This window comes from Bos mutus, chromosome 11, assembly GCF_027580195.1.
Source record: "Bos mutus isolate GX-2022 chromosome 11, NWIPB_WYAK_1.1, whole genome shotgun sequence".
NCBI classification, from domain to species: domain Eukaryota; kingdom Metazoa; phylum Chordata; class Mammalia; order Artiodactyla; family Bovidae; genus Bos; species Bos mutus.
Window position 1 is genome coordinate 4,009,343 of NC_091627.1, and position 21,721 is coordinate 4,031,063.

The 21,721-nt window shown below is 46.6% G+C and overlaps 1 protein-coding gene across 5 annotated transcripts in view; it reads left to right on the plus strand.

The window, feature by feature from the left end:
* The window catches only part of TSC1 (TSC complex subunit 1), a 52,366-nt gene that overhangs the window by 21,282 nt on the left and 9,363 nt on the right, over positions 1 to 21,721 (plus strand). For 3 of the 5 annotated variants that reach the window (XM_070378768.1, XM_005902741.3, XM_070378769.1), the window contains 16 exons: positions 48 to 200; positions 2,340 to 2,484; positions 3,986 to 4,140; positions 4,519 to 4,592; positions 10,216 to 10,391; positions 11,200 to 11,312; positions 11,651 to 11,762; positions 12,086 to 12,198; positions 13,967 to 14,036; positions 14,453 to 14,557; positions 14,808 to 15,366; positions 16,413 to 16,456; positions 17,013 to 17,179; positions 18,164 to 18,346; positions 19,181 to 19,291; positions 20,096 to 20,218. In XM_070378768.1, coding sequence (XP_070234869.1) covers positions 48 to 200; positions 2,340 to 2,484; positions 3,986 to 4,140; positions 4,519 to 4,592; positions 10,216 to 10,391; positions 11,200 to 11,312; positions 11,651 to 11,762; positions 12,086 to 12,198; positions 13,967 to 14,036; positions 14,453 to 14,557; positions 14,808 to 15,366; positions 16,413 to 16,456; positions 17,013 to 17,179; positions 18,164 to 18,346; positions 19,181 to 19,291; positions 20,096 to 20,218 — 2,403 coding nt within the window. Of the gene's footprint in view, positions 1 to 47; positions 201 to 820; positions 962 to 2,339; positions 2,485 to 3,985; positions 4,141 to 4,518; positions 4,593 to 10,215; positions 10,392 to 11,199; positions 11,313 to 11,650; positions 11,763 to 12,085; positions 12,199 to 13,966; positions 14,037 to 14,452; positions 14,558 to 14,807; positions 15,367 to 16,412; positions 16,457 to 17,012; positions 17,180 to 18,163; positions 18,347 to 19,180; positions 19,292 to 20,095; positions 20,219 to 21,721 lie in introns of those variants that run through there. The other 2 variants (XM_070378770.1, XM_070378771.1) reach the window with 2 other exon arrangements.

Here is a 21,721-nt window from a genome sequence, read left to right on the forward strand (position 1 = left end):
TCCCTAGCTTTACTGAGATAATTTCTCTTGTTCTTGTGCATGTTCAGCACCTCTTGGACAAAATGAATGAATACGTGGGCAAGGCCGCCTCTCGGTTATCCGCCCTCTTGCTACTGGGCCACGTCGTGAGGCTGCAGCCGTCATGGAAGCATAAGCTCTCTCAAGCACCTCTTTTGCCTTCTCTACTAAAATGTCTCAAGGTACGATGTTTGTAAGGATTTGCATGGAATAGCTTCATCATATAATTTCTGAAATTCTGAGTACCTTAAAACAAGCCAGCTAGATTTTAACTTTGAGAGTTTAAAAACTCCTAGGCGTTTGGTTGTTCTTGTAATGTAACACAGTTCAGACTTGGTACTTAGTCAGGTCTCAGTGCATCACTGTGTCTAGTGCATGTGTGGTCCAAGCAAATACGGTCACTTTTCGGTCAGATTGGTTCAACAATATGCTCTCCCAGCCCTCTTTGATTTCATGATTGTCTAGCCTTTCCTAGTTAGAAATGTACTGGTTTGTCTTGGGGGAATCCCTATTTCTGCATTCTCTTTTGGCTAATAGCAAAATGGCTAAGACTTTAACTATTTAGGAGCAGGTTCTGGTCACAGCTGTAACTGAGGGTTTTTTGGTAGAAGCCCTTACCAGACTGCGTCCTGCTTTTTTTGCACTCAGCTTAGTGCACTATTCTACAGAGTCAGAACCTAAGTAGGGCCTTATGGTTTTAGTTTTGACCATAGCTTACTGAAATACTTAGGGCATTTGTTTAATCTGTTTTAGTTCCTGGACTTGTTTCCTACCTGTAAAATAGGGAAATGTGGGTAATGTGAGCTGCCTGCACCTCCCAGACGTGAGGACGTCCAGTACTGTTGGTTCCAGGGTGGCCACGCCTTTGAAGGTGTCTGACACAGCACCGTGCAGGTTGATTTCTATCTCTGCCAGCAAAGGGCAGCGTTTATCCTTCCTAGAGGTGGGTCTCAGGGAGTCATGGTGGCAGGGCATCATAACGATGTGCATTTAACAGCTTAATTTTTTTAAATGAATGGGTTGATGAGAATATAATCTGATTTTGAGGCACACTGTTTAGTTCAGATTGAAGAATACTTAACCTTTTCCAAAAGAATAAGCCTTGAAAATTACTTACAAAGTGTTAACCCAAACTTTCAGTCAGGATGTTTTGTTAGTGTTTTTGTTTTTGTTTTTTTTAGTCAGAACTCATTACAGATTCTTGATTCTCCTATCAGTATTTTGTGATTTCCTACTAGATATCTGCCATAACAGATGGCTTGGTGCTCGATGTAAAAACTAAATCTATTTAAAACTGTATTTCCAGGTACTTTCCCTGGTGGTCCAGTGGCTCGGACTCCATGCTCCCAGTGCGGGGGGCCCAGGTCCTGACCCTGGTTGGGGGACTAGGTCCCACCTGCCACAGCCAAGAGTTCTCATGCCACAGCTGAAAACCCTGCATGCTGCAGCCAAAGACCTCCCATGCTGCAATTGAGACCTGGCACTACCAAACAAATAAAGTCATATTTATTAAAAAAAACAAAAAAACCAAACTTTATTTCCAGACTCATAGGTTCCTTTTTCATGAGGAATAATGAATGTTCTAACCTGCATGGTGGTCTTTTGTTTAATGTCTTGTTTCTTCAGTCTGAATTCCAGTCACTTGGCAGACATTCATAATTTAATTATGGGTCAGGTGAGCTGCTATAGCTAGTCTGAGTTAATTTATTATTCATTGGTTATTAAGTTCAGTTAGTCTAAATTTGTATGACTTGATGTTTAAATTGTAGATGTGGTCAGAGGTCCCCATATCTTTTTTATTTTCTGGTCTCTAAATACTGCTGTGAGGTGAGCCACTAAGAAGATTTGTTAGTGCTATACTCATTTCTTATTAAGGTATACTTCTGTTATGATCCTTTAGAAATAGAGAATGACTTGTTCACGTATTAGGTCTTTTTAACTGACTTTTAAAGAGTAAGTACTTCATAATTGGGCTGAATGAACAAGAATAGCAACATTTCTTTGTTCTGTTCAAAAGCAACTCATGCTTCCCGCCAAGGGCTATTTATAGCACATCCGAAGTATCTGGGTTTGGGGTTTTCTAAGCCACGTTTAAGCGCTGCCCTGCATGAGTTTGGTGCCTGAGTGTAGTCCCTGCAGACTCAGCCTGGTCGAGCTGGTCCTCAGCGGCTTGTGGTTCAGTGTTGTGCCCCAGCATCCTAAGAGGTAGGACAAGTCTATGCCGGCGTTCTAACTTGAGAACCTCTTAAGTGTGCAGATCTAATGCTGCACACCTGAGAGGTGTCTCTTCTCGCTTGACCTTCCCTCCTTCCCTCCTACAGATGGACACCGACGTCATTGTCCTCACAACAGGAGTCTTAGTGTTGATAACCATGCTCCCAATGATTCCGCAGTCGGGGAAACAGCACCTTCATGATTTCTTTGATATCTTTGGCCGTCTTTCGTCATGGTGCCTGAAGAAACCAGGTAAAGATCTCCTCCTATACCCGTCATGCTGCACCAGGTGAGTGCTTTTGTGAGTGATGAACGGTCATGTGCTGGAAGAGAAGAACATGTTAGAATCCTGTTGCTGAAATGGTTGGTTGTCACCAGACAGGTGAGGGAACACCTCAGGTATTTTCCACCAGGGGCACAAATAAGAAGCAAAACAGGGACTTCCCTGGTGGTCCAATGGCTAAGACTCCAAGCTTCCAATGCCAGGGGTGTGGGTTCAATCCCTGGTCATGAAACTTAGATTTCACATGCCAAGAAATTAAAAAAAAAAAAAAAAAAAAAAGGCATGACTGTTGAAATGCTGTCCTTATTTTGTTGGCTTAAGAGGATTAGTTGTCAGAGAAACTGAGTGGTGGGTACAGCTTCCTGATTTTCAATAAACTGAAAAACAGCTTAAATCTGTGTTGCAGCAGCACGGGACTACGCTTGTGGGGCGTGTTTGTTCTCCTCTTGGTCTGTAGTGACAGAGCACAAGCTTCTGGTTCAGAGAACTCATCTATTGTACACGTGGACGGAGGAGAGAGAACGCGGCTGTTTCTGATTAGTGTTCTAGCTTTTAGTACAGGGGGTTTTGTTTCTACATCAACAGGTAGTACAGCTCTATCAGAATGACTCAGAAGCTGTAAACATGTGAACTTTGGCTCTTTTGGTCCTCCCAGCATGAGATGTTCACATCAAAAGAATGAAATGGATAAGCCCTGGGAAATGGAACACTGTGGCTTCTTGTACCGGATTAAGTAACAAGCCTGAGGCCTGTATGATGCCGACTTGTCTAGTAGGCTCTTCCTGGGGAGAAAGGAGTGGCCTGTCCTTTTTTTAGGGGAGCTTTATATATACCATTGGGATTTTCCATAGGGTCTGGATAAGGCTAGATGAATTAAATTTTCTGTTTCTCCCACTCTTAGCTCTTTAAGCTAATTTCAGATAGTAGCTTTTCTGTAGTTACGAATCTGCATAGCTAAGACTACGAACTGTTTTTAAAAGGTTCTCACACATTCATTCCACAAATATATGAATGCCTGTTAGGCAGCAACCTCGGTGAGCGCTCTCAGGGCACAGAGGTGAGTGAGTTGGTGGTCTTATTGAGGTGTGTACTGAATCAGGCTGTGGAGATGTACGATGACAGCTTGCAGGGGGTGTTCTTGTAAAGGTGCTTCAGTATTACAATTCTAGGGGCCCTGTGAAGGGGCGCCTAGAGAGGAGGCAGGGATTAGATGAGTGCACGCCTCTGTGGGCCACTTCAAGTAGATGGGAGTTTATCCAGAGGCCAGGGGAGCCACCCATGGATCTCAGACAGTGGTGTCTGGTATGTTCAGATTTGGGTTTTAGAAAACTGCTCTCCTTTACTTACTGTCTTCGGGGCAAGGTGGGGCACACATACGCAGAAAGTCCCATTGGCAGCCTGTGTGCGTGTCTGTCTTGCACACGTGTCCCGTGTCCAGCTAGGACCCCCCTCGGTGGATTTCTTTTTTAGGCCATGTGACAGAAGTCTATCTCGTCCACCTCCACGCCAGCGTCTACGCTCTCTTCCATCGCCTGTATGGGATGTACCCTTGCAACTTTGTCTCCTTTCTGCGTTCTCACTACAGTATGAAGGAAAACCTGGAGACTTTTGAAGAAGTGGTCAAGGTAAATGAACACCCATTTGTTTGCCGTTTAGTGTACTATGGAGATGGGCTGCATTTGTATGTTTTGTATTAAATGTTAGGGAAATTTTGAAAAGAAATTCAGCCTTCTTGCCATCTTGCCCACTGCCCTCAGCCCTGGTAACTATGAATCTGTTTTTCGCCTTTATAGGACTTGCGTGTCCTGAACATTTCAAGCTTATGGAATCATAGAATATGGTTTTTTGTTCATGGCTTCTTTCACTTAATGTAACGTTTTAAGATTCATCCATGCTGTGGCCTGTGTCAGTACTTCATTCCTTTGTATTGTCAAATACGTTCTATTGTGTAGAAATACAACAGAAATTAAGCCTTTTATAACTTGTCAACCCAACTCTTTTAGCCAATGATGGAGCATGTGCGAATTCACCCGGAATTAGTGACTGGATCCAAGGACCATGAACTGGACCCTCGAAGGTATGGAAACTGAACTAGTGACAGAATCTCATAGACTCACTTGAGAAATTGAACACGGGATCTCAGAGGTGTCCCTTTTGAGATGTTATTGGAGAAGACAGGTTTTCCTGTTTATTTCATTTTAAAGGACTTGCACAGTGAAGCATTTTGCGTGCATGAGTCTAAGACATACTCCTCACTGACAGAGGAAGAGGTTGCATTGCAGGTGCCTGTCCCGCAGGACCCCAGCGGGCTGGGAACCTGGTGGTCTGTGATCGTGCGAGGTGGGCAGTGATGGGTGTGCTTGGAAACAAACACTGTGGGAAGTCTGGACGTTGAGTGGTCGGATTCCCCTGGTCGCTTTCTCCATCCTGCTTAGCCAGGTGACTGCCATTTTCCACGGGACCTGGTGGAAGTGCCCAGTTTTATCTCTGGAGAAGTGGAACCTGCCAGCCTCCTTAGTTGAGAATGCCAAGCATGGTGGAACGTGGAGCTGAGTCATGACCAGAAAGGAGGGAGTGAAGTGAAACCCTGCACACCGAGCTGTGGGAGGCTCAGCCCTTCCCTTGCTTCTCTGTGGCTCCTCCCCGGGCAGGGAGTTGATGCCTTTTGGAGGAGAAGTGGTCCTCAGATATTGATGTTTGAGGATCTCCCCCTGAAAAAGATGACTCACTGCTTGATCACCTCAGCAAATCTCAGATCTCCACAAGCCCTCCCTCTGCTACACAGACCTTTTATCTGAGCAACTTGCTGTGAGGTACATGTAGAGGAGCTTAGAAAACGTGTAAGAAAAGTTTATAGTAATGTATGGATGCTTGTGCAGACACCACTTTAAAAACATGGGACAGTACCCTCTCCATTTGTAATCATCTTTGTCCCTGGTCCCTGTCTTACCTCAGAAACACAACTGCTGTTCTTGCTTTCATTTTAATCATTCTCTTACTTAAAAAAAATATATGTGTATTTGTTTTTAGTTATTTTGTTTTTTGGTTGCAGTGAGTCTTTGTTGCTGTGCACAGGCTGTCTCTAGTTGCAGCGAGCAGGGGCTACTCTCTGCTGCGGTGCGTGGGCTTCTCATTGTGGTGGCTTCTCTTGTTGCAGAGCATGGGCTCTAGAGCATAAGGGCTCAGTAGTTGTGGCTCGTGGGCTTAGTTGCTCCATGGCATGTGGAATCTTCCCAGATCAGGGATTGAACCCATGTCCCCTGCATTGGCAGGTGAATTCTTAACCACTGTGCCACTAGGGAAGTCCTCTCTTGCGTGGTTTGACCACATGTGTTGTTTCATTTTGAAAGCAAGCAAAGTCTGGCCTTGGAAAAGGCAGTCTTGTCACCATGAGATGAAGGTTCCCAGGAGGTAAGAGGAAGAACCAAGAGGGAAGAACACACGGCTTACCCTAGTCAGGGCATCTGGTGAGACCCATAGCCAGAGCCAGGTACTGAATGTGCTGCCGAAATACGGCAGAGGGAGGAGACTGCTCTGTGTGCCCTTGTGGCAGCTTCCGAGTATAGGTCAGAGAAGAATCCTTCTGTGGGACGAGATGAATGTCCTTAGCTAATCTAGGGAGAGTAGGCACTTCATCAGTGTATTCATTAATCAAGACAAGCTAAGTCACAACACGTTATCTAGGCCAGGGTTACCTACGCCGCCTAGACGCTCTGTCCCTCAGTTGGAAAGATGGTTCGGTGGCAGCAGAAGCCTTAGTGAGGGCCCGCACACGCCTGTCTCAGCGTGCGTTCTGGTCTCAGCGGTCGTCTTCTGTGCCTCGTGTGTGGCCGCCGTCTGCCTCTCAGCTTCTCTGTGCCTCTCACCTGTGCACATTCTCCCGTTTCCTCTATGTCTCATGCCTTTTTGGGTTCACTCCTGTTTTCATGGGATTTTAGAGAAAGGATGCTGTTTTCTGTGTGGGTATAGATTTCTGGGTTGGGAGTCATTCTCATTCAGCGGTTGGAAGGCGTTATTCCATTGCCCCTTTGCTGCCAACGCTGCTGTTGAAATCCAGAGACATTCTTATTTCTGATCATCTGCGTTTATTGTCTTCTCTTTGCTCTCAAAGTACCCTGAAACTTCTAGTGATGTCCCTTGACATGAATCTGTTCTCATTTTTCAGTCTGGAAGCTCTTACCTTTAAATGCTAGGAAATTTTCTGCAAAATTTTCTGTGGTTATATTGTGCTTGATTTCTTTTCCTCTGCTATCTCTGTCTTTCCTTCTAGAACTCTTAATGTTCTGATTGAGACTTCCTGGAGTGGGTCTCTGCTTTTCTTTGCTCTCCTGTTTTTTCTTTCTGCTCTCTTGTCCTATTTCCTAAAGATTTAATTGTCTTTAGCTGTTAATCCTTCTGTATTCATTTCTGCCACGTTTTCAGTACCTAAGAGCTCTTTTTAGTTCTCTGGATGCTCCCATTGTTTAAAATTGTAGCCTGTTTTTGTTTCATGGATGCAGTCTCACGTCTTTGATAAGACTGATGGGAGTTTTTTTGTTGGCTTTTTAATAAGGTTTTCTTTTTCCTACATAGTCTGTTTTCTCTAAACTGCTCTATTGTTGTTGTTTTTAAAATTTTGAGGCTTTCTGCAAAGATCTGGTGATCCACTTGTATTTGGATGAGGAGACTAAAAACCTCTGTTCACAAGGATGGGGCTTGTTGACTTTGTGCTTTCTTGTAGGTTGTTCTGAGCATCTGTAGGAGATGCTCATATCAATATTGGTTTCCTTTTGAGTTGGTCAGACTTTTTTAGAAAAGGGTCTTCTGATCTCTAGTCTTCAAGAGTTGGGCTACTCCTGGAGAGTAGAGACTGCTTGGTGGGAGAGATGAGTGGTCTTGGCCTTCAGAATGTACATGCTCACTTAACTCCTCTCTTTAGAGTGCCTCGGTCCCTTGACTGTGTTGAACCTCTTCAGATATGAGTCCAGATTTCGGAAAGCCAAGTGGGATCTCGGGGCTCAGGCAGCGTTTACCCCATCTTCCTGATTTTAGCTGCCCTGATTGACCTGTCGTCACTCATCTCCAGTTCCATAAATACTTCTTGTATACAAGTTCTTTTGCTTTTCAAGGATTCTCCAGTATAAGTCAGGTTGACTTTTAGCTTTGAAACATTGGCAACTTAGGATTCTGCTTTCTGGGATTCAGTCACTACTTGCCCTCTGGCTTTCTGGTTTCAAACACGTGGTGCTGTTCTCTTTTCTCATTCTTCTCTTTCTTGTAGGTTTATATTTAAAAGGAAACAAATGTTGGTGGGGTTTGGGGGTATTGTGCAGTTGCATGCACACGTCCAGTCTGTTGTGTTAATTAGGAAATCTCCTGGTTCAACTTATAGAGCCTCACTCACCATGGATAGGCGGGTCATCTGGCCCTTGAAGAAAGGTTCTAGCACCAGAGACAAGAGACCAATGTAAAGAGTAGATAGAGGAGCTAGCAAGAAACAAGGATAATGCAGAGAGCAAAAGAAAACATCTACAATAGCTGTAGAGATGAGACATTAGTGCATATGTAAAGTTCAGGATGCTACACAAGAGACTAAAGAAAGCAGTGCTGAAAATTTAAAACTATAGCTAAAATAAACATTTTGATAAAAGAATTGGAGGGTATATTTGAGGATATCTTAGAGAGCAGAATCAAAGGATAGAAATGAGTTAGATGAAAGAAATTTGAAATAATCAGTCCAGAAAGTCTAACATCCAATATATGGGGAGGAGAAAACTTTGGTGGGGGAAGAAATTGTGAAAGAAATAATAGAAGAAAATTTCCAATGCAAGTACAAATGATACAAGAAAATACAATCATAGAATTGAAAGACATGAGTTTCCAGGTTGAAGAGGTTTATGTAGTTCCCAGCACAGTCAATGGAAAAGAATGCTACCAGCTCAATACTGTGAAATTTCAGGAAAAAAAAAACCAGTAAGGATCAGAAATCAAAATGAGGTTAGCTTCTGAAACACTTTCAAAATGGAGAGAAAAAGATTTTCCACTTAGAATTTTATTCCCAGCCCGCTTGCCTATCAAGTATGAGACAGTTTTAGATACGCAGGGACTCAAATTTACCTCCCATGTACCGTTCTTTCGTGAACCATTGAAGCGTGTCCTTCACCAAAATGAGAGTAAAATCAAGGAAGACAGAGGCCAGGAAGTGGGGGACCTGACTTAGGGTCTTTGGCAAGGGGAGTCTTGGTATAACTTGTATAGCAGTGCTAAGAACAACCAGTAGGAGAGGGAGGGCTCTGGCAGGCAGCTCTTTAGGAGAAGGTGAACAATCTCGGTAGATGGTTTGCATTTTGTTACGTCAAAATTATATTAGGCGTTTTCCCCCAGCCGTTAGAGCAAGTTTAGGAAGGATTAGTATTAGATACATGGAAGACTGAGGCAAAGAAACAGAAAAATTTAAACTCTAGGAGAAACTAAATTGAACAGAAAGGGAAATATTATAGAATACTCTTTAGCTTAGCTGTCAGTGGTACTGATCTAGTCATTATAAAGAATTGTTAAGAATCAGTTTAGAAACAACAAAACAGTGATCTACTATTTTGAGAGCACTGGGGAGGAGGGAAAGGGATCTGTGGAAGTGACCTAAACGCTCACCTACCGTAAGGACGTTAATAGTTGATGTCTAGAAATTCAGATGTCAGAAATTTGATGCCTAGAAATTTGGAGGTAGGGTTACAATTTAGCTGGAAGCTGAGCCCAGAAAGTTCCTTCATGCTCTTGGTGGCCAGTGTCCTCTCTCTCTCCTGGCAGTCATGATCTGCTGAAAGCACGCTTTTGCATGGTGGGGTAACTTTCTGTAGACCCTGTCTCTGGTTGGACCTTAGGTTGTCTCTTTTCTTCTGTGACAAGCTGTACTGACTGTTGTTGTCCATCTTGATATGTGTCTGTTTCCACAGGCTGATTTCTTAGGCACGGAACTCTGGATCACACAGCAGGACTCTTGAGACAGTTCTTTAAATATCCTCATGGGCTTTCTCTAGGTTCGAGACATGCTGAGCTGTATTTCTGGTCTGGGGATGGGTTAGAATCCTGAGGCTTTGATGGGAGACCTTAAGTCAGCCTCAGCTGCCTGGCAGTTTCCAGGTTCCCCTGTTCTGTTATTACTTTTGTTCCAAAGGAGAGTCCCCTGCTGACTGCTCTGCATAGTCTGTATTCTGTTTTGAGGCTGTGCCTGGTCTATTGTTGCTGAAACTTTGGTTTCAGAGTAGTTTCTGATAACTTGATATAACCATTTTAAATAGGGTATAGGTTTGTAAGGCTTCCCTGCTGGCTCACTCCTCCTGCAGTACTGGAGACCTCCTGCAATGCCGGAGACCTAGGTTCAGTCTCTGGGTTGGGAAGATTCTCTAGAGAAGGAAATGGCAGCCCACTCCAGTGTTCTTGCCTGAGAAGTCTCATGAACAGAGGAGCCTGGTGGGTTATAGTCCGGGGTCACAAGAGCTGGACATAACTTAGCGACTAAATCACCTCCTCTATAGGTTTGTAAAATGAATGGCTAATTCCTTTTATCGTAGTGCTAGTTTGTACTTGGGCTGGGGTGGTTCTGCCTCATTCTTTGCTGTTCATAGTTCAGTGGCTGGCATTGAGTCTGCACTCTGAAGTATTTGATGGTTTGATTAAATGGATTATAGCTTGCATTTCTTGACTTTGATTGTCTTCTACAGGTGGAAGAGATTAGAAACACATGATGTTGTCATAGAATGTGCCAAAATCTCTCTGGACCCTACAGAGGCCTCATATGAAGATGGCTATTCTGTGTCTCACCAAATCTCAGCCCGTTTTCCTCACCGTTCAGCCGATGTCTCCGCCAGCTCTTACGTTGACACACAGAATAGCTATGGTAAACAGTGACTTTGGTGCTTACCTCTTCACAACCTTGTCTCTGGAAGCATTGTTTATCGTTGACTTCAGTTTCTTTTCCTACAGTAAGGCTTAGTTGAGCTCCTAGGAACTGTTTCCCAAATACTTAAAATTTGGATTTGTCTCCGTTTTCTCCTGATTAACTTCTCCCCTAAGTTTAATTCACGATCTTATGACTTTAATCTCCACCTTGATAGTATGTCAGCAGAGTTGGGCTGTGTCCTCAACACTTAACAAAGAAAATGGATGGAAGGATATGACTTCTAGGCTCCTGTTTATAAAGGAAGCTTCTACTTTTTCAGACGCCTTTAGTGAGGCCCTCTGGGCTTGTCACATTGACACAGTTTTGAATGAATCTGGACAATTGGATTAAATAAAAGTCTAGGCTTATCTACAGGTAGCACCTGCTGAAATTGTCATACAAGTTGTGCTTTTTCAAGCTATTCTGAAGCTTAATGAGACATCAAACCTTAGTGAACTTTATTGCTAAAGAGTATTATAAAGTGTTAGTCACTCAGTCATGTCTGGCTCTTTGCGACCCCATGGACTATACCCTGCCAGGCTCCTCTGTCCATGGGATTTTCCAGGCAAGAATACTGGAGTGGGTTGCCATTTCCTTCTCCAAAAGGGTCTTTTAAATGCTACTTTATACCGTGGACATTAGGAGTCCCCTCAGCCTTTTTAAATGTAGGGAGCTGAACGCTATCAAATGGTCTCGAGGACCATTGTTCTTTGTCAGAATGACGAGCCCCACGCTGACCCCATGTGTTCTTTCCCTTCCCTTGTAGGGAATGCTACTTCTACCCCCTACTCTACTTGTCGGCTGACGTTAAACACGCCAGGGCAGCTACCTCAGACTCTGAGTTCCCCGTCGACACGGCTATTAGCTGAGCCGCCACAAGTACGCTGTGAACTAGTGTGCCTGCTTTCTTCTCTACTTGCTGGTGAAGCTGGCCTTCGGGGTCAGGGTTTAGCCTGCGATTGGGAAAATCTCTCACTGCTTGTTTCAGGAGTTAGTTTTAAGGATGTGTCATGTTTGCAGAGAAAGTTAACTGTTGCCACTTGGGTTTCTCTTGGCGTCTAGGCTTAGAAAATGTAACGTGTCTCTTGATAAAGCTTTAGTAAGATTCCTTTTCCCAGTTGAAAGGCTAAATTTAAAATGATCGTTGGTCACAGGCTTGTACCTCGGGAGGTGGTGGTGTTTGATTCTTGTTGTTGACCTGCCTGTTAACTTCCTAGGCTACTCTTTGGAGCCCATCTGCAGTTTGTGGGATGACCACTCCTCCAACTTCTCCTGGAAATGTCCCACCTGATCTGTCACATCCTTACAGTAAAGTCTTTGGTACAACTGGTATGTATGGCCTAGGTTAGGTTTGGCTGGTTCGGGCCTGCCTGTTATGATAAGGAACAGTCTCCTCTAAGGTCTAAGAGTTTGAGAGCCTCTTGCAGTAGGGAACCTAGTTTTGATGCCTAATACAAATGCCTGGAGCTTTCAGAAGTTCAAGTGAGCCTTAAAAAAAAAAAGACAGGCTGATATAGACTCTCCAGAAAGTGAAGTGTAGCAGCTTTCTTTGCAGTACTAGTTAGGCTGGGAAAGAAGAAAAAGTGGCGGTTTTCCTAATCGTTAAACTGACAGTGTGTTTGTGTGTGTGTTCTGCTCTTGTCTTGGAGCAGGTGGGAAAGGAACTCCTCTGGGAACCCCTGCAACCTCTCCTCCTCCAGCCCCACCCTGCCATTCGGACGACTGCGTGCACCTTTCACTCCCACAGGCCACGGCCCCCAAGAAGGTTTGCCAGGCTCGTCTGCTGTCCCCTCGCCCACGCACAGAGACTTGCTTCCAGCCTCTCTTTGGGAAACCTTTTATGCCAGTTAGAAGTCTGACCTAAAATGTAATGGGTTTGAATCAGATCAGTTGAAAATAGACCAATCAGCAGCTCTCATAGAATGTGGTCTGCTGACCCTGAGGATCCCCAAACCTTCTAAGAGACACTGCCAGGGCAAATCTACTTTCATAGTTACTCTTACGTGGTCATTCGCCCCTTTTTTCTGCATTGGCATTTATACTCATGGCATAGAAACAGTGGTGGGTAAGATGGCTGGCCCCTTGGTACAAAATTGCACTCTTCTAGTGGCATTGCATTCTTCTTCCTTGATGTGTTCTTTCAGTTTGGCAGAAGAAAAGAAGCAACAACCAAAAAAAAAAAAAAAGTGCCAACCTTGAGTATTCTATAGAAAGAACCCACGTGTTTAATATTGTTTGTGATAAAACAGGAAGTAGACTTAAAGCAGTCTGAGTGCATACCAGCACGTGGTGGTTTCCATACGCGCTTGTGACATTATTTGAGTTGAGAGCTGAACTGGTTGCTCTCTTTTACGCAGCAGCAGTCTTATTTGAAAGAATAACTGGTGACAAACCACGGTTACTCAGACTTGAGTATTAGGCAGGCAGTTAGCTTCTTAGATGACAAACTGGCTCTGTCACTTGAAGATAAACAACTGACAGTCTTTGTTGCCCATGATAAAAACGTGCGATTAGAATATTAAAAAACTGGTATCTGCCACCGAGTGCTTGATAGTGTCCCTAAGTCTTTCATGACGAGATTGAAAAGTCTTGAGAAGCTTGGTTGATAGTTTTGAATTTTTGATATCGTATAATGAAGTGTTTTAACACTTAGAAGATGTGCACAGCTTGGTGAGCCAGTGTTCTGCCCACCTTGTGTGTGATGTTAAAGACCCACATGTAGATAATACCTTTGGGGGGCAAGGGAGACCAGTGGATCTTACTTAACACGATGTGAAGAGTGAATTGCGATGACTTCAGGTTCTGCTCCATAACTGACCTTGAAGAAGAAATACCCTTGTCGAGTTTCAGAGTAACATCAGAGATGGCTTTCTGCAGTTATCTAAAAAATCTTTCTGCTTTTTATAACTGCTTATCCATGGGGCCTAGAGTTTTCTTCGTACGCTTTAGCCAGAATAACATGTAACCCAGCAGAGCAGAGGCAGCCGTAAGAACCCAGCCTCCTTCCATTAAGCCGTATATGGACGAGATCGCAGAAATGTGAGACCGCTTGACCCTCTCACTAAGCTTACCTTTGTTTTGGGAAATATAGTTATGTTTCATAGAAATATGTCATTTATGTTTACATGGGTTGGGTTGGGTATTTTTCTGGCCATGCTGCACAGCTTGTAGGATCTTAGTTCCCCGACCAGGGATTGAACCCGCCTCCTCAGCAGTAAAAGCATGGAGTCCTAACATTGAATCACCAGGAAATTCCTGGGTTGGTTAAGTGAATTAATATTTTTAAAATTCTGTTTTAGTTTCTGGTGTGGTAACTATCAATAGATTTAGCCACATAAACAAAATCCTTGAGATTCTTAGTCACTTTTAAGAACAGAAAGGCATCCTGACACCAGTTTGAGAACTACTGGGCTAAACTTTAAACTCCTTTATAATATACTAAAATTTGAGGAGTTTAGGGTATTTCTCTAGCATTAGAGACCATGCACACAATTTTCTGCCTTGTGATATATAAACGGTATCTGTCGTTTCAGGAAGAGAGGACAGACTCCGCAAGGCCCTGTCTACACAGACAACCCCATGTTCCGAATGACAGAGGATTAGGTAAGGCCTCTGGGTAACGGTGGAGCTTGCTTGACTCTTGATGGGTTGGGTTATAGTGTGGAAACGGAAATTCCAGAGCACCACGAAACACTGAAGCCAGAGATAATGAAAAATGTAATTCTAAAAGCCAGCCTCATAATCGCATCCCATGAAAGCTGCTAAGTACTTGTGTCTTGACCTGATCAAACCATGGCTTTATCTGTTCTCTGCAATGTTGAGAAAGAATGGAGAGTTTTGACTTCTGTGGTACCTTGCATTGGATCATTGTAACCTTTTGGCTTTGGGAGCTCCAGAAGAGAGCTGTCTCCCCCGTCTTCTTCAGCAGGAGAGTCAGGGTGGGCCTGTCCTGTCACAGTGTGAGCAGTTCTCGCGGGCATGGGGGTCTCCAGCGTGTTTGTCTTGTTTTCTCTGTATAGAAGAGCTGCACGGAGGCAAGGGATCTGTCACTCTCAGTGATCTTCCAGGGTTTTTAGGAGACCTGGCTTCTGAAGAAGACAGTATTGAGAAGGATAAAGAAGAAGGTAACGTGTGCAGGGTTCTGGGCTTGTGGAGATGCTGCACATTGATAAAGCCCTCATTTTCTGCCCGAGAACCGGGACTTAGTATCAACATGCACAGGACTGCCTGCTTTTTCTTCCTTTGGGGGAGGGAGATGGGAGTTTTGTTCTGAGCCCTGTGCCTGGTCCCTTCGGGTGGCACAGGGCAGCACACAGCCCCACACTGCCCGACCTGACCCAGATGCACCGTCTCTTCCCTCCTCCTTCTTTGTAGCGGCCATATCTAAAGAGCTGTCTGAGATCACGACGGCCGATGCCGAGCCCCTGGTTCCTCGAGGAGGCTTCGACTCACCCTTCTACCGGGACAGTCTGCCGGGCTGCCCGCGGAAGACCCTCTCAGCTTCCTCCAGCACTCAGGGCACCAGCGCAAACCCTGAGCCTTTAAACTCCTCCCTGGACAAGTCGGGGCCTGACACACCAAAGCAAGCCTTCACGCCCATAGACCTGCCCTGCGGAGGCACCGGGGAGAGCCCTGCCGGGAACAGGGAGCGCCAGGCCTCTCTGGAGGCCAGCATCCTCACCCCCAGCCCCTGTAAAATTCCACCTCAGAGGGGAGTGGGGTTTGGCAGTGGGCAGCCTCCCCCATACGATCATCTTTTTGAGGTGGCATTGCCAAAGACTGCCCATCATTTTGTCAGCAAGAAGACGGAGGAACTACTCAAGAAGGCAAAGGGAAGTGCAGAGGAGGACTTCACGCCCTCCGCCTCCCCTATGGAAGTGCTGGACAGGCTGATACAGCAGGGAGCGGACGTGCACAGCAAGGAGCTCAACAGGTGAGGCTCGGCGCTGGCCTGTGGTCTGCACTTTCCACTTGGTTAGGAACTACAGGAAGTGGGTGGGGGGAGGCCGGAGTTCCTTTTCGTGTGCTCCCCAGAGGCAGCTGGTTCTCTGTTTGGTCAGGGTCCTTCTAGCCCATTGCCTTTTCATACCTGCGAACGTGCATGTCCTCTGTGCATGCTACCCTCAGGCCATTCCGTAGATAACTGGCCAGAGAGAAAGGAGTCTTCTACGCATAGACCCCCCCTGCGCTGTGAGCAAGCGTAAATGCTTTCACGTCTGCTCTCTGACACTTGAGGATGAGCTTACGGTATTCAAATAATATAGAAATACTGGTCAAGAAGTCGCCTTCTCCAGCTACAGATTTTTTGTTGTTGTATTTTGGTACCATAGCCCATTAGATGGAAAATAAAATCAACGTTTCAGTGCAAGGTCAAGGTGGCCTATCCCCACTTCCTGCTCTCACACAAGGGTTAAGAACCCCTCTGAACGGCTGTTTTCAACCCTTTTTTACTATGGTTTTCAAAGGTGACCTAGGAAAGGATAAGAGAGTCACTGTCCATAGTAGTGCTGTTCCTAAACAGGCTCTTAGGGGGTGCGGGCTTTCCTTTTTCTTCTGCAGAGTGACCTCAGTGGGATCTGACAGGTGACTTCCTGTGTAAGGTCTTTCTGAAGTGAAGTTTAGTGTCGTAGGCGCGGGTGAACCACCTGCTGCGTCCTTAACCTGGACAGCAGTAGCTTCTCAGCAGAGCCGCACCCCGTGTGTGGCGCAGGGAGGGTTGAGAACAGCGCCCAGTGTGTTTCTCTCTCCCTGCGTGAGGAGCCGCCCCGCATATACAGGCTGCGGTGTGAGCTCTGAGTCAGGGGCCTCTCCATTCTGGAGACGCCGTCATGCTTGCTGGGGCCTCTGACCCGCTCTGTCCCGGGTGGACTTCAAGTTTGAAACCGTCTCACGCCTCTGGCTTGTGATCACAGGGAAGTGATCTGCCTAGTTTTTCCAGCTGAGATCAGTAACTTTGTTACTCGACAACTTTCTTCCTAGGTTGTCTTTACCCAGCAAGTCTGTCGACTGGACCCACTTCGGAGGTAAAGTTGTTACTTCAGCTCCAAATCCAGCTGGCAGGGATCTGCCTGCTGGTGGCCCTTTCTGTCCTTGAAGGAGGTGCCCCTTCCTGCCCACTCCAGCTGGGTTATCTGCTTGGCTACATAGTAGCTCACATGTTGCAAAGTCAGCATTTCCTATTTTTGAAAAGTGGCAAGGAGCCCAGTGCTTGAGAGCAGAAGTACAGGAAAGCAGCCCTCACGCCAGGCTTCTCCCTAGAAAAGATCCAGGTGAAGTGAGGGATAGTAGGAAGATACCCATGCAGCACGGAAAGGAGTCTTCAGTAGACACACACATAACATATTTGGGGAGATACACAGGGCTCTCAGGCATCCTGCCTCATGCCCCTCCCTCTGTGTTCCTTTCAAAGGGAGATAGGTAGCAAGCACTGCCCCCCCACCCCCAGTGACTGGGAGCCAAGTGGTCATTGGCAAAGCGAGTGACTTCTTCCTTCAAGAATTGCATTAAGCTCTGGGCGGGGCCTCGGTTGAACAACATGTAAAAGGCATCTCTGCCATCCTCCCTCTGCTTTAAAATCAGGCTCTCCTCCCTCAGATGAGATCCGCACCCTCCGTAACCAGTTGCTTTTACTGCACAACCAGTTACTCTACGAGCGTTTCAAGCGGCAGCAGCACGCGCTGCGCAACAGGCGGCTCCTGCGCAAGGTGATCCGGGCCTCGGCTCTGGAGGAGCACAACGCCGCCATGGTGAGCCCACGGGGTGGGGCGGGGGGCGGGCTCTCCATCTGGCCCCTCCCACCAGCTTCTGGCGGTCAGCCCGTGAAGGGCCGCATCCCCACATTCCCTTGCAGCTCTTGGCACCCGTGGGGACAAGTCATTTTTGGTGTTTGTTAGTCTGTAATGGGCGGTGATGATAGCAGAGGAGAAAGGTGATTTTGTTTCTCCAGATGTAAAACCAGCTCTCGGGACACAACTCTCATGACAAAAACTCATTGTGGGGTGGTGAAGCCAGTCAGAGCTGGACATGACCTTGGCTCCACGGCCCTGTTACCTTAGGAAAGTAATGGAGCTTTTGGAGGCCCCTGTCACCCGTTACGTAAAATGAGAGTAGTGGTAGCATCTCCTCCTTAACTGGGGGTGCAGAGAGCACCTGCCCAGTGCAGGGCAGGGTGGGAACCCAGTGTCTGTCACTTTAGTGACCTTGGCCAGTACCAGTGCTCACATCAACACTGGTGGTTGCGTGCTGAGTCGCTTCATGTCCGACTCCTTGCAACCCCAGGACTGTAGCCCAGCAAGCTCCTCTGTCCATGGGATTCTCCAGGCTAGAATACTGGAGTGGGTTGCTGTGCCCTCCTCCAGGGGATCTTCCCAACCCAGGGATCAAACCTGTGTCTCTTACATCTCCTGCATTGGCAGGTGGGTTCTTTACTACTAGGGCCATCTGAGAAGTCCAGTGCTGATGGTTAGGACTTCTGAAAGTATTGGGAGCAGGCTGATGGCTGAGAAAAGTTCTTTAAGCCACTTCTGATCCACTGGCTAACGTGCAGTCTGGAAGCCGTTGACCAAAAGCCAAGTTAGACAGCAGTGAGCTGTCAGGTTCCAGGTCTGGGGTTACAGCCTCAGGGTAGCTTGTGACTATTCAGGTGAAATGTCTGCAGTGTGCGCTGAACTTGAGCATCACTGCCCAGGCTGGAAGGCAGCTAAAATGATGGCATCTTTGGTGTCTGCTAGAAAGACCAGTTGAAGTTGCAAGAGAAAGACATCCAGATATGGAAGATTAGTCTGCAGAAAGAACAAGCCAGGTACAATCAGCTTCAGGAGCAGCGAGACACAGTGGTCACCCAGCTTCATAGCCAGATCAGACAGCTTCAGCACGACCGGGAGGAGTTCTACAACCAGAGCCAGGAGTTACAGGTACGAGCTGCAGAGCCGGCCAGAGAGGGCGTGAAAGCCCTGGCTCGTCTGAGGTCACGGCGGCGGGGCTTCGTGTCAGGTGCTCCTAGGGGCAGAGGTCCCTGGCTTTCCGAGTCACAGTTCTTTCAGCAGTTCAGTAACTTTGTCCCGGTGCTCCACAGCTGAGAGAAACACCTGACAGTTCTGCTTATTAAGCATATCCAAACAGTTTGGGCTTTGGGTCCTAGCAATTTGAGAAAAAAAAACATTGAAAATAACACACGTGCATTTTTTTCAGTTTTCAATTTTATTTTTGAATAACCACAGCTACTTCCGAATGCGGAGTGTGCCTATGGGCGCCGCAGAGAGTCTCAGACCTTGGAATCCTGAGACACCGGCGCCCTGCGTCCCTGTTTGACGTTGCTTTCCTCACGGTGACGCGTGAAAGCACACACGACAGCTGGCGCTCAAGCCCTGGGCTGCCTCCAGCTGGTAGTTCACATCGTGACCAGCAGGTGTCGCTGTGTCTCCCTCAAAAGCCCCGCAGCGCCCCTGTGAGCCTGCTGTGTAGCCCTGGGGCTCTTGGGCGCACAGTTTGGTAACTGCAGGCTTAAGGTGGTTTGTTTTTGTTTTTTTTTTTTCCCTTTTGTTAATTAGTCAGAAACTCAGAAATTAGCTGTAACTGCCTTTTTTAAAACTAAGAAGTTAGCTTTAAGTGTGATGGCCCAGGAATAGTAGACCAGCCAAGGCCTGAGGCTTTCCCAGCTCTCTGTGGACTGTGGGCTGAGGGCCGGGTGCCCCGGGGCCCGAGCTGCCACTGCTCTGTGTGCAACTACCTGGCACGTGTCTCTGCAGACGAAGCTGGAGGACTGCAGGAACATGATCGCAGAGCTGCGCGTGGAGCTGAAGAAGGCCAACAGCAAGGTGTGCCACACCGAGCTGCTGCTCAGCCAGGTGTCCCAGAAGGTGAGGGCCGCTGCCTCCTCCAGGCGGGACTTGTGCAGTACCTGTGTGTCTGTGTCTGGGGTGCCCGACGTCCCCACCCCCAAAGGACGTGGGGCAGTGTCTGGAGACAGTTTTGGTTGACGTCTTTGATGCTGCTGACATGGAGCGCAGGCAGGGTACCCCTAAATATCAGACGGTGTGCGGACAGCCCTGCAGCAGGGAGCTGCCCAGCCTGAGCCCCGGGAACTCCTCCTCAATATTTGTTCACATAATTGTGAAGAGTTCGTTCAGCTTTTTGATCCATGATCTTTTCCTCGCTGGGAGTCATTGCACTCTCTATAAATTGCTTACTCAAGAACCGGTTGGGGGACTTCCCTTCCGGTCCAGTGGTTCAGACTGCGCTTCCACTGCAGGGGCAGAGGTTGGACCCCTGGTCAGGGAACTAAGATCCTGAATGCTGCGCATTGTGGCCAAAAAGTAAAAATAAGTTGAAAAAGAACTGGTGGGTTTTCCCTGTGACTTTATTCCCCTGGGCCTAACATCCCTGCTGTGGGGTTGTCTACGTATCCATCTCCAGGTGTCCTATAGGTGGCCAGTTTTGACACGGAGCATTTGCACTTCTTCCCCTTTGCAGACAGACAGTTTTGATGTGCATTTCTGTCCATTTTTGTTGCCCTTGGATGCCTCCATCCCCACTGGCCACTGTGCCGTGTCCAGTGCCCCCGCCCTGAGTAGTCTGCTCCCAGCTGCTTCCCTGATTCCTGCCCCTTGGCAGGCTTTGTGTCATCAGCTCTTTCACTTTGCTTGTTTCTGTGTTTTGGTTAGCTCTCAAATAGTGAGTCGGTCCAACAGCAGATGGAGTTCTTGAACAGGCAACTGTTGGTTCTTGGGGAAGTCAACGAGCTGTATTTGGAACAGCTGCAGAACAAGCATTCAGACACCACCAAGGTATGTGGGTTCGGGAGCCAGACCCTGCCTGGGATGCTCGTACGACCCAGGCAGTGTGTCTGTGGCGCAAGCTAGAGAACGGCTTATGAACTGTTTCCTAAGAAGTGTCTTGGCAGCCCAGGGGCATTTGCACCTCTCCTTGGCCTGGCCACACAGGCTCCTTTCGGCTGTCACATGAGCTTGTTTCCCCTAGTGGGCCGCTTCAAAAGTAAGTCAGGCACAGATAAAAGCACCTGATGGTAATTGGGACAGAGTAGGTGATGAAACCATGTTCTTTCTCTTAGCCGTGCTCCCTTGAAATAGAGACAGACAATGAAATAGCTTGCGGAAGCCAATTCTGTTTAGAGCTCTCAGGGATGTGGGTTTATATTGCTGCACATGTTTTTTTCTCCTTCGTGATGCTGAATTTAATTTCGGCAGATGGTGGTTCAGTCCTGGCAACCAGGCCAGCATCAGGATGATCTCCCATTAATTAGTGCCTCACCAGTGGTATCGAGGCAGAAATTTTACATCACTTTATAGATAGCCTAGGGTAACATCAGTGAGTTGGGATGGAATTTTAAGAGTAAATGCTTAGATGCTTTCTGTCAGTAATTTCTCCATCACACATAGGCATTCTCTGAGGTTTCTTGGGCTTGTGCTTTATCAACTTTTTTTTTTTTTTTTTTGGCCAAATAAAGGGAGTAGTCTTAGAACCAGAGAGATGTCATTTCTGTAAGAGTTACTCCTTCTCAGCTTCTCTCAACTCGATTCAGATTCCCTTTAGGAGGATGTTAAATGTGGAAATGTCTCTAGAAACCAGGTCTCACTTATTTTAAAAGTATAATGGCCTTGGAAGAAGAAAGAAGGGAAAACTGGCCTGAGGAACTAGAGGACATATGATAAAGCTGACTCAAATGCACTAACATCTCTCTAGGGAAGTGTGGCTGGGTCTGCGGTCCTGTCTTCTGATTGGAACACTTAAACTCTTGGGACCTTAAGCAGGCCCCCTGACCTCAGTTCATAAAAGGGACATGGTGACACTGACTTGTAACAAAAAAAAAAAACTTCACTGGCTTAACTGTAAAGAGTGTCATTATTTAGCTTGACAAGCAGTCCTGAAGCAGGTGAGTTCCAGGTTGGTAGGGTCAGTTGTTGAGGGACAGCATCAAGGAGCCTGATTCTTTCTGCTGTTTTGCACCACCCAACCTTATCTTGTCAACCTGTGCTCCTGGTTGCAAGGTGTGTGCCCCAGTTAATACTGTCATAGGTAGATGTCAGGATATCCCGAGGAAGAGGAGAACATCACTGCCTGCAGGGCTCTCATCCAGGAAACCTGTCCCACCAGACCTCCCACCCTTCTTACTGGCCAAGATTATGTTCTCTGTCCAGTAATGCTCAAAATTCTCCAAGCCAGCTTCAACAGTATGTGAACTGAGAACTTCTAGATGTTCAAGTTGAATTTAGAGAAGGCAGAGGAACCAGAGATCAAATTGCCAACATCTGTTGAATCATAGAATAAGC